General features: G+C 34.0%; 1 protein-coding gene across 1 annotated transcript in view; it reads left to right on the plus strand.

The window, feature by feature from the left end:
* LOC128999251 (uncharacterized) overlaps window positions 1-12,672 on the plus strand; it is a 132,755-nt gene that overhangs the window by 322 nt on the left and 119,761 nt on the right. The window contains exons 2-7 of the mRNA XM_054425650.1: window positions 188-227; window positions 1,825-2,189; window positions 6,132-6,162; window positions 7,775-8,169; window positions 10,548-10,587; window positions 11,959-12,389. Coding sequence (XP_054281625.1) covers window positions 1,920-2,189; window positions 6,132-6,162; window positions 7,775-8,169; window positions 10,548-10,587; window positions 11,959-12,389 — 1,167 coding nt within the window. The 5' untranslated portion in view covers window positions 188-227; window positions 1,825-1,919. The remainder of the gene's footprint in view (window positions 1-187; window positions 228-1,824; window positions 2,190-6,131; window positions 6,163-7,774; window positions 8,170-10,547; window positions 10,588-11,958; window positions 12,390-12,672) is intronic.

The raw sequence follows: 12,672 nt of genomic DNA on the forward strand, positions 1-12,672 counted from the left end.
AGTACGGCACAGCAGATTTGCATACCAAGCAAAGTTTGCTTTAGTCTACTTTTGAATAGCGATCTTACATGGATACGTAGATAACACTTTAGCTTAGAATGGAAATATGTTAAGAATAGTTTTGCCATTGGTGTAGCTAACCTCAACGTTTTTACATTTGTATTTACCGAGTTTAATCCTGTTTCAGAAATACGAAGACAGGGAAGGTTGTCAGTCTATAATAGATAGTGAGTAGTCCTAATTATTTAATTAACTATATTTGAATACATACTAACACTTAACATGAACTCTATAAGCATGAAATTTAACGGTAGTGTAACAAGTTATTGTAAAGATATTAAGATGGAATGCATAAAACACGGAGTATGAACAGTAATTTGGAAAAGGACATTTTGACTGACCAAATAAGTGAAACTTTGTTTTGCACAGATTATAGTATAGAAAGCCTTACTTTGGTGCGCAGTTTTTACTTTGGCACACAACAGTATTCCAACGAAACAACACAAAACAGTGTGCTTTTATTATGCATGTAATCCGTGTACGCTTGAAAATAAGTTGGCAACTAAGAGGTTAGAGATATTATAGGTTGATATATAGGTTAGAGATATTACGACTACGATCAGCTGGTGCAGCGTTTCCCAATTCGTTCGGATTTAACCTAACGTAAAAACGTGTTGAACGGTGTTTGAAAAACTAAGTAAATGACAAACCATAAACAATAAAATTACTAAAAGTTACTATTAAATTAATTTAATTAATTGGTTTTGATGAAATTTGGTTTGGGAAAATTTAATTTGTAACACGAGTGCAAACTGCCTTTGCTGCACTCGAGAAACTTTCCACACTCGCCTACGGCTCGTGCGTAAACATTTCTCTCGCCCACTAGTTACACAAATAACTATTTCGATTATTATATAAAACATTTTGGAATCCATACAATATGAGTTTAGCGATATTTGTTTTGTAACCGGACTTATATAGTAGTTCCAACAGTATTGTATACCATATAGCGAAGTAGTCATTACCGTAGGTGGCACGGTAAGACCCTTACCCAGGATTCATTTTGATGTCCCTAGAGGCCAAAAACACTATTCGATCAAATTTGTATGTATGTATACATGTACATAATTTATACATACATTTATATTTATATACGTCCGTGAACCCGAAAACTTGAGTAATTTTTTTCGGATTTTGATGAAATTTGGCTTGAAGGTGTTAGGTGGGATAAACTTGAATGAGTTCGCCAATTTAGCATGATCGGGCTATTGCAACAGGGTTTTACGGGGTGTTTTTTGGGTAAAAATTGGGTTTTCACATTTTAAACACTTAAAACTAAAATTTCCCAACTCCTTCTTTAAAATTTTTAAATAGCTAAAAAACAAATAATTTAGTATATTGAAGTGTTTTTTACGGTTATTGGTTACGAAGAAAATTTTATAAATCGTTTATATAAAATTACCATGTTATTCTTATGGGGAATAAGTAAACTGTGGAGTTTGCTTGTTTATGGATATATTTTGTTAAAACTTGGCAAATTTATATTTTATACTAAGCTATTCATATTTCACAAAAAAACACTTTATCCTCACTGTAGCAGCAAACCTAGGAACTTGTTAAACATAATGTTATTTAAATAGATTTAATTGAAAATCAAACCAGGCAAATGGAAATTCGCTTAGTCTGTAGGTTTGCTGCTGCGGGGGTATTTTGTACTTCAAATGATCAGGTAATCATTTAAATTTAAAATATCAATACATGCAACATAAATATAAATGGTAAATGTTTTGCCTCTGATGTACTAAGTCAAGGTTTTGTTATCAGGAAAGAAATTAGGAAAAGGCAAAACATTTGGACACGAGCTATGTTCTGATGAGGATATCACGACTTACACCACAAACTTCAACCCAGGACTCACAATGCGTTGTTGCACAAAGGAAAACACAGCTGTTGTTGAAAATGATTTCTTGACATTGAAGGACTTTGATTGTTCAAGTAAGGTTAACATAAAGAATTTACTCATGTTTACCTCCAGCGCGGAGAAAGTAAACAAGGAACTAATTTATGGAGTAAGAAAAGGAGACAAAGTAGTGTGTTGGCACAATATGGTCAGAACTAAAGAAAAACTTTATACTAATGTTCTCATCAACTACAAACCTGAGGTTGATCCACCGCATCAGTGGTACGAGGTGGGTAACCATTTTGTGTTTAAAACACGTAGGCGAATGTTACTCGTGAACCCGACCAATGTGGACATTTTCTCTGTACACATAAAATATTCTTTCATATTATTTTTAGCGAATTTCCCTATAGGGAAGTAGCTATTACCGTAGGTCTCATGGTAAGACTTAGGCCCGGGACCAATTTACTTTTTCATTTTGATGTCCCCAGAGGCCAAAAACACCATTCGTTTAAATTTTTTAGATGTATATATATATATATATATATATATAGATTTATATATATATAACTCTTTAAGAGTTCGAATGTCAGGCCATCGTTTTGATGTGGTACATGAAGACAAGAGAAAACCAATCTATAATCATGCCGCTCACCACAACCAAAATTTTGAAGGCTGCTATACCCTTAAAGCCCTTCACAAAGTAAACCCACATCAAAACCCTAAATGCAACCAACTGGTTTTAAGAAATTCTGAATTGGCTCACCAGTTGGTACTGAAAACAAAGTTCCCCTCTGGTTTAAATTTAAGATAGTAAAAAGGTGATTCAACTCAGCTGAATTTTAATTTTCCTTTAGGCTGATTTTATTATTTTCTTTGATCTGTACTCAATCATATGTTCTCAAAATTAAACTACTGTATTTGTAAACAGTTCATATTTATTATTTGTTCATCTTTACATTTTTCATTCTCTTTGCTTGAAAACGTTTGTATTAAACGAAAATTTGCAATGTTTCATGTTTCATTTATCATAAACTCTATCAAGATCTCCTCAAGAATATATATAGGTACCCATATATATATATATATATATATATATATATATGTGTGTGTGTGTGTGTGTGTGTATATATATATATATGTCCTCGAACACGATAACTTGAGTAATTTTTATACGATTTTGATGAAATTTGGTTTGAAGGTGTAAGGCGGGATAAACTTGAATGAGTTCGCGATCCAGCATTATCGGACCATGGGAACAGGGTTTTATGGGGTAAAAATGGGTTTTTCTCATTTTTGAACCTCAAAACATAAAATTTCCCAATTTTTCTCTAAACCTTCTTAAAGAGCTTAAAAAAAAACAAACAATTCAGCATATCAAAGTGTTTTCATATGGTTATTAGTTACGGAGAAAACTAAAAAAATTGTAAATTTAAAATTCCCATGTTTTTCTTAAGGAGAATGTTGTAAAATGTTGTAGTTTGCGTGTTTATGGATATATTTTGATCAGACTTGGCAAATATGTTAATTTTGTACTAAGCTATAATTATTTTACCTAAAAACACACTTCCTTGTAGCAGCAAACCTATGTACTCGTTACGCCTAATGTTATTAAAATAGATAAATTGAAAATCAGTTTAGCCAAATGGAAATTCGCTTGGACGGCAGGTTTGCTGCGGCTGGGGTATTTTTCATTATTAGTAATTTTTAGCAACGTATTCTTCGCCATTTATGTAATGTGATACACACATGTTATACACAGGCTAACCCTCATGTTATACTGGACATTTATTTTAAAACGCAACCCAAATGAAAAGTACCTTAAGATGCGTTTTAACGACAAAACATCCTTACATGTTGGTATCCCAGTTTTTTGTACTTCATTTTCAATCAGCTGATATGCATTTTTGCATAGTTATATGAGTTTTAATGTAATTAAGAATTGGTTGTGAATAAGTCTCGAAGTGTGGATTTCGCATGCTCAAAAAAAATGTATTGCACATTAAAAGTAAATCATTGGCATTATGCCAAGATAGGCTTGAAGTTAAGTTTGCAATTGCAATTCCAGTTCCTGAAAAAAAACAATCGTTTTTATAATTTTCAAAAACTAGCAAAATCAGTTATGGAAAAAACAAAAAACGTAAACCTATATGCATACTCTATTTGAGCTTGCGAAAACAAAAAAAAAAAAAAAATCAAAAAATCAAAAATCACTTTATTCACATATATAAATACAGGAATACATTATCAGGGTAAGAATAGTATTCCCCCGAATGGACTGCAAGTCCGTGCTCGAGGGAAGAGCTCTTACCAGCAGGAAATAAGTTTTGGTTATTGTCCATAGGTCAAAAAAATGTGCACACTGTTTATAAATAATGTGTACATCTGTACTTAATACGTATCAGGAGCTTTTAATAAATGTATATATATGCTATATAAATATATTGTATACTAGAATTAATTAACAATAAACAGCCTTAAGCAACAATAAAAATATTAATCTATGAAGAAAAATTTATTTTGATAGCTATTATGGCGGCGTTTGATGTCAGAGATTAATTTAAATGTAAGGCGAGCGAATTAAAGCCTCTGCAGCCTCTCTTCCCACAGTCATCAGCCACTCACAGACCTTGCTTTTATACACAGCGACACTGCCTGATTCAGCATCAGTTATGTTGGGCGGCAAGTTGCGATAAAGGATGTGAGCTATGTAAAACACGTTATTTTTCAAGGAACTATATGCTAGTTGTGGAGTGCGGTATCCAAAGTTATGCCTGTGCCTAGTGTGATAACTGTGTTGTAAGTTAGAAAAAATAATTTCCTTGTTGTTCTTAATGAAAAGTAATAGTGTTTTGATAAACAATTGTCTAATATTTAAAACTGGGAATTCGGAAAAAAGTAAACTTGTTGAATAATGTTTTGGCCTTTTAAGAATAATTTTGATTAAGGTTTTCTGGGTTACGTGAAGAGGAGCCAATGTGGCAGCAGATACACCGCCCCACGCCAGTATGCCATACTGCAGCACAGACTGCACGTATGCATAGTAAACGTATCTGCAGTGATCAACCGTTAACACACGGCTTAGTTGATAAAAGGCGTAGACCAGTTTCCTCAATCTTTGCTTTACATAGATAATATGAGGAGACCATGTCATCCTTTGATCAATGATCACCCCAAGGTACTTGTATTGGTCCACACGATCGACTGTGTCACATCCGCAGGTATTAGACCACAGATCGCCACATGAATGAAGATAGAGTTTTCTAGGGCCAGGGTCACGAGTTCGAGATAAGAAAACTGGCATGCACTTGGTTTTTGATACATTCAATGTCAATGTGTTATGATCCAGCCAATTTTTTATTTTAAGTAAGTCAGATGCAGCTTGATGGTAGACATCATCCCACGTATTACCCGAGGACACTACCGCTGTGTTGTCAGCAAAAAGAAACAATTTACCATTGACTCTTAATTTAGTAATGTTATTGATATATATTAAAAAGAGAAGAGGGCCTAGGTTACTTCCTTGGACGACACCATAGTCAATGTTAGTGATATCACTATTTTCGCCATTGATAGTAACGAACTGTGATCGACCAGTCAAATAGCTGCGGAACCAGTCAAGTGATGGGTTGTCAACGCCTATCAACTGCAGTTTTGTGATTAATTTATGCCTATCAATAGAATCGAATGCTTTTGCCAAGTCTAAAAAGGTTACAAGCACACGTTTTTTATCATCAATTTTTTCATAAATATGTTTTGAGATATTAAATAAGGCATGGGTAGTGCTTACGTTAGCTCTGAACCCAAACTGTGCGTTGTCAATGATATTATTTTCCTCGAGGTATCTATACAACTGTTGCTTGACACATTTTTCAATTATCTTGGACACCACGTTGAGTCTTATTTACGACAATATAATTCAATAACTCTAAAATCCATGAGTAACTACGCAACAATTTCATAAAGTTGATTAGTAATTAATTCAAGAATACAGGGATACCAACATGTAAGCTGTTTTTTTTCGGTAAAAGGTGTCTTGATGTAGTTGTGATTATTTAGGTTGCATTAAAAAACATCCTGTATATGTGGTAATAAATTCCGTGTTACATTTTAGCTGAATTCGGTTAAGAATTGTATAAACAATAGTTACGAAAAAATATTACTAATGTTTAGTTACAATAATAATCAATCATTGATACTGAAAGTTTTCTAATAAAGTTAATTGTTTCAGGAGGATTCAAACAATTGCCCTTTCGACACAAGTAAGTTTGTTAAGATTACTTGCTTATTTTAAAGATGGAGGAGGGGATTGCGGCTTTTTAAGCCGGGTTTTCATGTTACATGCCAGTTAATGAGACAAGTTTCGGAAGACAACTGACTGACATGAAATTATTGGCTTCGTGTAAACACATTTGCCTTGCCAACTGCCCTCACAATTGCCCCAAAATTCAGTTGTCTCCGAGAGTAGACTGAGGACAATGAGCTGGGCCCAGCGAGGCCCCCACCACCCGAAAACCCAGTTGTCGCGACCATTAGCGCTGTGTAAACGGTGTTGGCCAATAGCGCTGTCTTGTCTTTTGGTAGTTGTATACTAATTCACTTTCAAATGCCTAGGCAATTGTTGGCCATGTGTGAACAGGTTCTCGTTCAACTTGACAAGCTTACGACAAGTCCGCAAAAACGCGATGACGATTGGTTAAGACAATTGTCTCGCCTACTGGCTTCGTGTAAACCCGGCTTTGCTATGCTAGGCCCTGTTGACTGAGGCTTTTCAACCAGGGTAGGGTTCCATAAGTAGTTTTACCCTCGAGAAGGGTGTTATTATACTAGGGAACCATCAAAGTCGTTTGTTATCAATTATTTTTAACCAGAATATAGTCATATCAGTTATTTTTTGGAAGGACATTTGATAGACGAAAGTTATGTTTTGCAGGCTTGTTTTAATTCTAATAACTGGAACAGATATTTATAAACCTGCCAATAAGTTTTATTCGTTGTTAAATATATTTTGCAACCTACTTTTTAATGCTTCTTAAAGTACGGACTATTTCACCCTCCTACTAATTCGGACTAATTAAACACCTAATATTTAATTATTTGAAAACTAAACGCAGTTATTATCTTTTATCCCATGTCAATAGATGGAAGTTTTATGGAATCTTCTTCACTTAACTTGGGAAACGGCTTATTCCACTGAATAAGCAAAAAATAAAAACTGAATAAGCGGCTTGAAAGAAAAATGTATAATAATATTCTGTATACCTAATGAAACATATTTTGTAAAATGGTGATTGCCGTATGTACGAATAAATAAATAAATAATTTTACTTAAAACCCAATTGAAGAAACCTCATTTATTTGTGTTTTCCTCGGGTTACGCCTGTTTACTTATTGAGCGTCAAATTGTTATACTGCACTTGAGCAATTGTTAACATACACCTCCTTTAACTTCGTACTGACTTGGACAACATTCAATAAAATCTAGTGATTCGCTTATATCCTGTTTTCCGTCATGGTATTATGCATTTCAAAAGAATGGGTTATGGTTACCTAAATTTTACTGTTTTATATTTTGAAATAAATATGGTTTACCACATTGTATGCAATTTGCTTTGTAGTGGTTGATGTTAAATGATTCGAAGCAATATCTGAAGTAACACATTCCTCCCTTTTTCCTGGGGTTACATAATTCAATTATTTAGTTATTTTATTTATTCCCTTACATTTTTCTACCTTGTCAATGAGTTAACCAAGCATTCACTCTATCAGGCCTACACAAAATCTCAAGTGTAACTAAGAAAATGCATCACTGAACAACGTTGTGTAGGCCTAATCTATTCCCAAATAATACATTTTCGTTTGTTTTTTTTTTAGAGAAGGACATACTTTTTAAGAAAGTACCTGAACTCAAGAACACACAAGAATCGAGCAATAAGAAAATAACATACTTAGCCATGACGAAAAAATTCGCAGTAAAGTTAGAATGCTACGAAGACAATGACGGAAAGTTTTATTCTTCAGAAATCCTACTGAGAGGAGAAGATTTGGTTTTATTTTCCGTTGAAGTTAAACGATTGGAATGTTCATCTAAAAGCGATCTTCAAAAGTTGCACGTGTCTTCATGGAAAGGACTCTCTGAAGATTACTTGTCTGTTGGAATCCAGGTTGAGTCGAGGTGGTGTCGTTACGACGCATGCGTCACTTGCAAGTCGCAAAACTTCAGACTTAACATTGACGAAGATAAGCCAAAGGAAACGCGGTGGTCAGAGGTACGAAATCTGAACAACGTTGTTGAGTAGATAAGGATACACGCTCCAAAATGGTAGCCCGTCAAATGTTGTGGAAAATCAATGGTAATATTGGTTCGTAATGGTAATATTGGCTACCATTTTGGATAGAGAAGAGATAGCGAACTCTGGTTTTCACCATTCTTTAAGTTTTTGTAAACACTTCAAAATGAGGTGTCGCTTGATGGGGGTTTACATTTAAAAAGTTTTGAGTTGCCCCCCAAATCCCATAAGGGGTTATGGGGGACGCTCAACAATTTTACAATCATAAAATAAAACTTCCTTCTAAGGTTGCATGACCACCAAAAGGATATCTCTGTATATTTATTTAGAAAAATATTAGAGAGGGGGCTCTTGACTTTGTATTCACCCGGTATAAATATACCTAGTCAACTTAAACCAAGAATTAATCAAGCAGCAAGAATATTAGAACAGAAACGGCATTTGACGTCACTAGCCCGGATGCAAATATGTTTGTATTATCGCTCAAACCATACGTTTTGTTATTATTGGTTCAAGCTAATGACATAATTGATTTATGTTTACGAGCCATACATTTTACTATTACAGTTTACTATTATTATCCGTGATAACAGTTACAATCATTCCTTAAAGTCAACAGCTGTTCTTATGCCTTTTTTGTTCATGTGTAAAATACTGCTTCCAAGGATTACATTGAAATTTTGAGAGCCTGTAGGCGGATTCCATAGAGAATTTGTTTAACGCCATATCGATTTTAGCACTCACTGATATAGTCTTTATCGCCATGCAAAATTTGAAAATAATTGCTTCAGCCGTCTAGGCGGAGTTTGCGTATTACGAAATGCACGAGAGTTGACGACTAATAGTCTAGGCATATTAGGAAAGTTAGCAGAAAGTTTAGGTACAGTCCTAATCATCACTTTTCTTTATGTTTTTTGGGTCGCTGAACACGAATATGAGGTTTGCTGACAGATATTTTGCCCGGAACATTGGTTATTTTGTGAAAAACCTTAAAATTTGGGCACTTTTTTTGGTTATTCGGGCAAATCTCGGTAAGTATGGGTTTTTGAGAAAATCCTGCTTTGTAAAATTAAAGATGACTAAATTTACTACAAGTTTCCTATATAATGTTTGTTTCTACGACGAACCGTTTCGCCACTAGAGCACACTAAAAATGGCCAGAAGTACAAAAAATTAAAAACATTGCTAAATGCTACCGTTTTACATTACGTTTCCATGGAAACAACCCATGTTACGATAATTTTAACTATTTATTCATGATAACAAACTGAAACACACTTAAAAATACCCCCGCCGCAGCAAACCTGCAGACTAAACGAATTTCAATTTCCCTGATTGGATTTACACTAAAATGTCTCCTTAGTAATATCACATTTATTCCCTATTTAAATAAAAGTTTGACGAGTACTTAGGTTTGCTGCAACCGGGAGGGCAAAAAGGTTTTTTTTGTAAAATGTAATAATTTAGTATGAAATGAATCCATTTTCCAAATTTGATCAAAATATGTTCATAAACAAGCAAACTACAACAATTTACTTAGTCCTTATAAGAATAACATGGGCATTTTAAATTTACAAATTTTTGGAATTTTCTCCGAAACCATTAGGCGCATAACAAAGCTTTAACTTAAACGCTTAAACTATTTGCTTTTTAAGCTCTACAAAATGGTATGGAAAGAAATCGCAGCCATTTTTTTTAGTTTATATGGTCAAAAATAGGAAAAACCCATTTTTACCCTATAAACCCCCCATAAATCCCTGTTCCCATAGTCCGATGTAAAACCAAAAATAAAAATAACCCCTAACCGTTTTACAAAGGTTTTACATTGGGTTTCCATGGAAACAAAGCAGGATTTTCTCAAAACCCCATACTTACTGAGATTTGCCAAGAGAACCAAAAAATGTGCCCAAATTTGAAGGTTTTTCACAAAATAACCAATGTTCCGGGCAAAATATCTGTCAGCAAACCTCATATTCGTGTTCAGCGACCCAAAAAACATAAAGAAAAGTGATGATTAGGACTGTACCTAAACTTTCCGCTAACTGTCACTTATATTCCTAATATGCCTAGCCTATAAGAGCTTGGCACACTCCGGTCAATAATGTATAAACAGTAATATCTGTTAATACTAATAACTAATATGTTAATATGTTAATATTACTAATAACTACTATATACTAAAAACCTAGAAAACATTTAGTTATCTTGATGGTGTTTAAACTCACTGTATTAACTATTAAACAGTCCGTTTTAATTCCATGAAACATGCCTAAACACTACTATGCACTTCTGTTGTGTTATGATAAAGACCTATTATGTGATTGACACTAGAGTCTAATGACAGTTTTACGTTGCAGCCAGGCTTTACAATCATAAGTCAGCCAATAACATTCAAACGTAAGTAAAACTTGCATACTTATTTCATTATTTTAGAAAAAAAACTAGCCGCTATACCCGTGCCTTGCAACGGGGTTAAGATCCAGAAGAGACAATTTTGGTCCCTTGAAAATAATGGCAAGCAGCTTAATTTTAAAATAACGCCGTTGATTTTATTGAAGCCGCTGTGCATCTAAACAACAACTAAATTAACCACAATTTATAAAACAATATGTCATGATCAAGTTTATTAAAAATAAGAACACATTTATTTCCAACACCAAAGCACGCATGACACACAGATCGTAATACTCTTGAGATAAAACAATAAGTTCCAAATTGTCACTTCTGCTAGTCGCAGTATCAGTCAATAAAAATATATCAGTCAATGATATATTTTTAGGTATAACGAAGACATCCCATCTATATGGATCAGCTGTCGCCATTTTTTTAATAAAAAAAGAATGTAGTTGTGTGAGCCAGTCACAGATTGCCCTAGTGTCTAAAACTCTATTTTGTACCTTATTTTTCGTTACTGACATAGTTGCTGGGTCACAACAGTTGCTATAGCTCATAATAAGTTATTCCATCAGTTTGACTTGGTAAAAACCATCATGTAATCGGCATAAATCAGTAATTTAGATCAGCGCAATCTGTAGGTGGCTCAGACCAACTAAGACAAATTTTATTAAACACCTGGCTACAACTTTAACATGGGGATGGAATGTATATAGACATTCCATCCCCATGTTAAATTTGTAGCCAGATTTTTTATCCAAATCGTCGTAGTTGGTGTGAGTCACCTACAGATTGCACTACAAGTCACAAGTCACCTACAAACTTGTTTACTTGTTAAGTCAAACATTGGGTATGACTTGTGGTGAGCTATAACAATTGTTATGATCCATCAACGTGGTCAGCAACAAACAATAAGGTATAAATTAGAATTTTAGACACTAGTGCATTCTTTGATTGGCTCACACATCTACTTTCTTTTTTAATAAAAAATTTTCGACAGCTGGTCCATATGGATGGGATGTCTACTTCAGTATCCAATATCCAATGGCATAAGCAAACAACATAGTGAGTAATTTGCCCTGTATCACAATAGTCCCAAACCTATTAAACATGAATATCTCTGCAGTTACCAATCAACGACTCCTGTTGACTGTGGTTCACAGTGAGTCTGAGGAAAGTTGTTGAACATAGCCTAGATAGTGTAGATATACACAATTTAAACTTGATGCTAGCTGCCCTTAAAAAATTGGGTCGTATTTCATATTTATTTATTTTTTATTTTACTAATATTTTTTTCCTCGGCTTATCTACTTAATTGACATAACATTTATTTAACAAACTTTTCGATTGAATTTGTTTTATATATTTTTTCAGATGAAAAAGATTATTTTGACGGCAAGGAGCTAAAAAAAAAGGACTTCAAAAAAATGTTTTATTCAAATGCGTCCGTAAGATTTCTGATTCGTTGCTACAAAATTGAAAACAGCTACATTTCTGTAATTGCCTCTCCTAGCGGAGTCAAATTTGGGACAATAACAGGCATAAATTGTTTACAAAACCAATTTTACGAGTATAAGGTCGTCACTACTAAGGGTAACAAATGGATTCTCTCCGAAGACAGATTAAAATATGGGAATCGTCTGAAAGAACCATATTGCTGGTATTATGGGTGTGACGAAGAAAAGGACCCAAATGAGAATGTCATGATATTCTTTTTCTTTTGGCCCGAAGAATCAACGGGATCTTTACAGGACACTAATGGAGAAATACAAACAACCACTAAACCTGGATGGCGTATCGTAGAGGTGAGGGAATGGAATGCTTAAATACCACGGTCCAAGCTATAGTTTAGCCAATCATACAATTAAATTAACCAATATAAAATTATGAGAATAATTAAGGATAACATCAATGAAACACACCGGCAGAGTGGTTATTGGAATGTTCGTCAAAGTAAACGATTATAATTCAACAATCGTTTTGTAAAACTAGCAATATTATTCCGTAAAATATTCACTTATTAAGGTTTAGAATAAAATTATACAAAATAAACTCATTTACTATTTAGGCCAGTAAATTAGAATTAAA

This window comes from Macrosteles quadrilineatus, unplaced genomic scaffold (assembly GCF_028750875.1).
Source record: "Macrosteles quadrilineatus isolate MER2022 unplaced genomic scaffold, UCM_ALF_1.0 Scaffold_8__2_contigs__length_117827958, whole genome shotgun sequence".
Taxonomy (NCBI): domain Eukaryota; kingdom Metazoa; phylum Arthropoda; class Insecta; order Hemiptera; family Cicadellidae; genus Macrosteles; species Macrosteles quadrilineatus.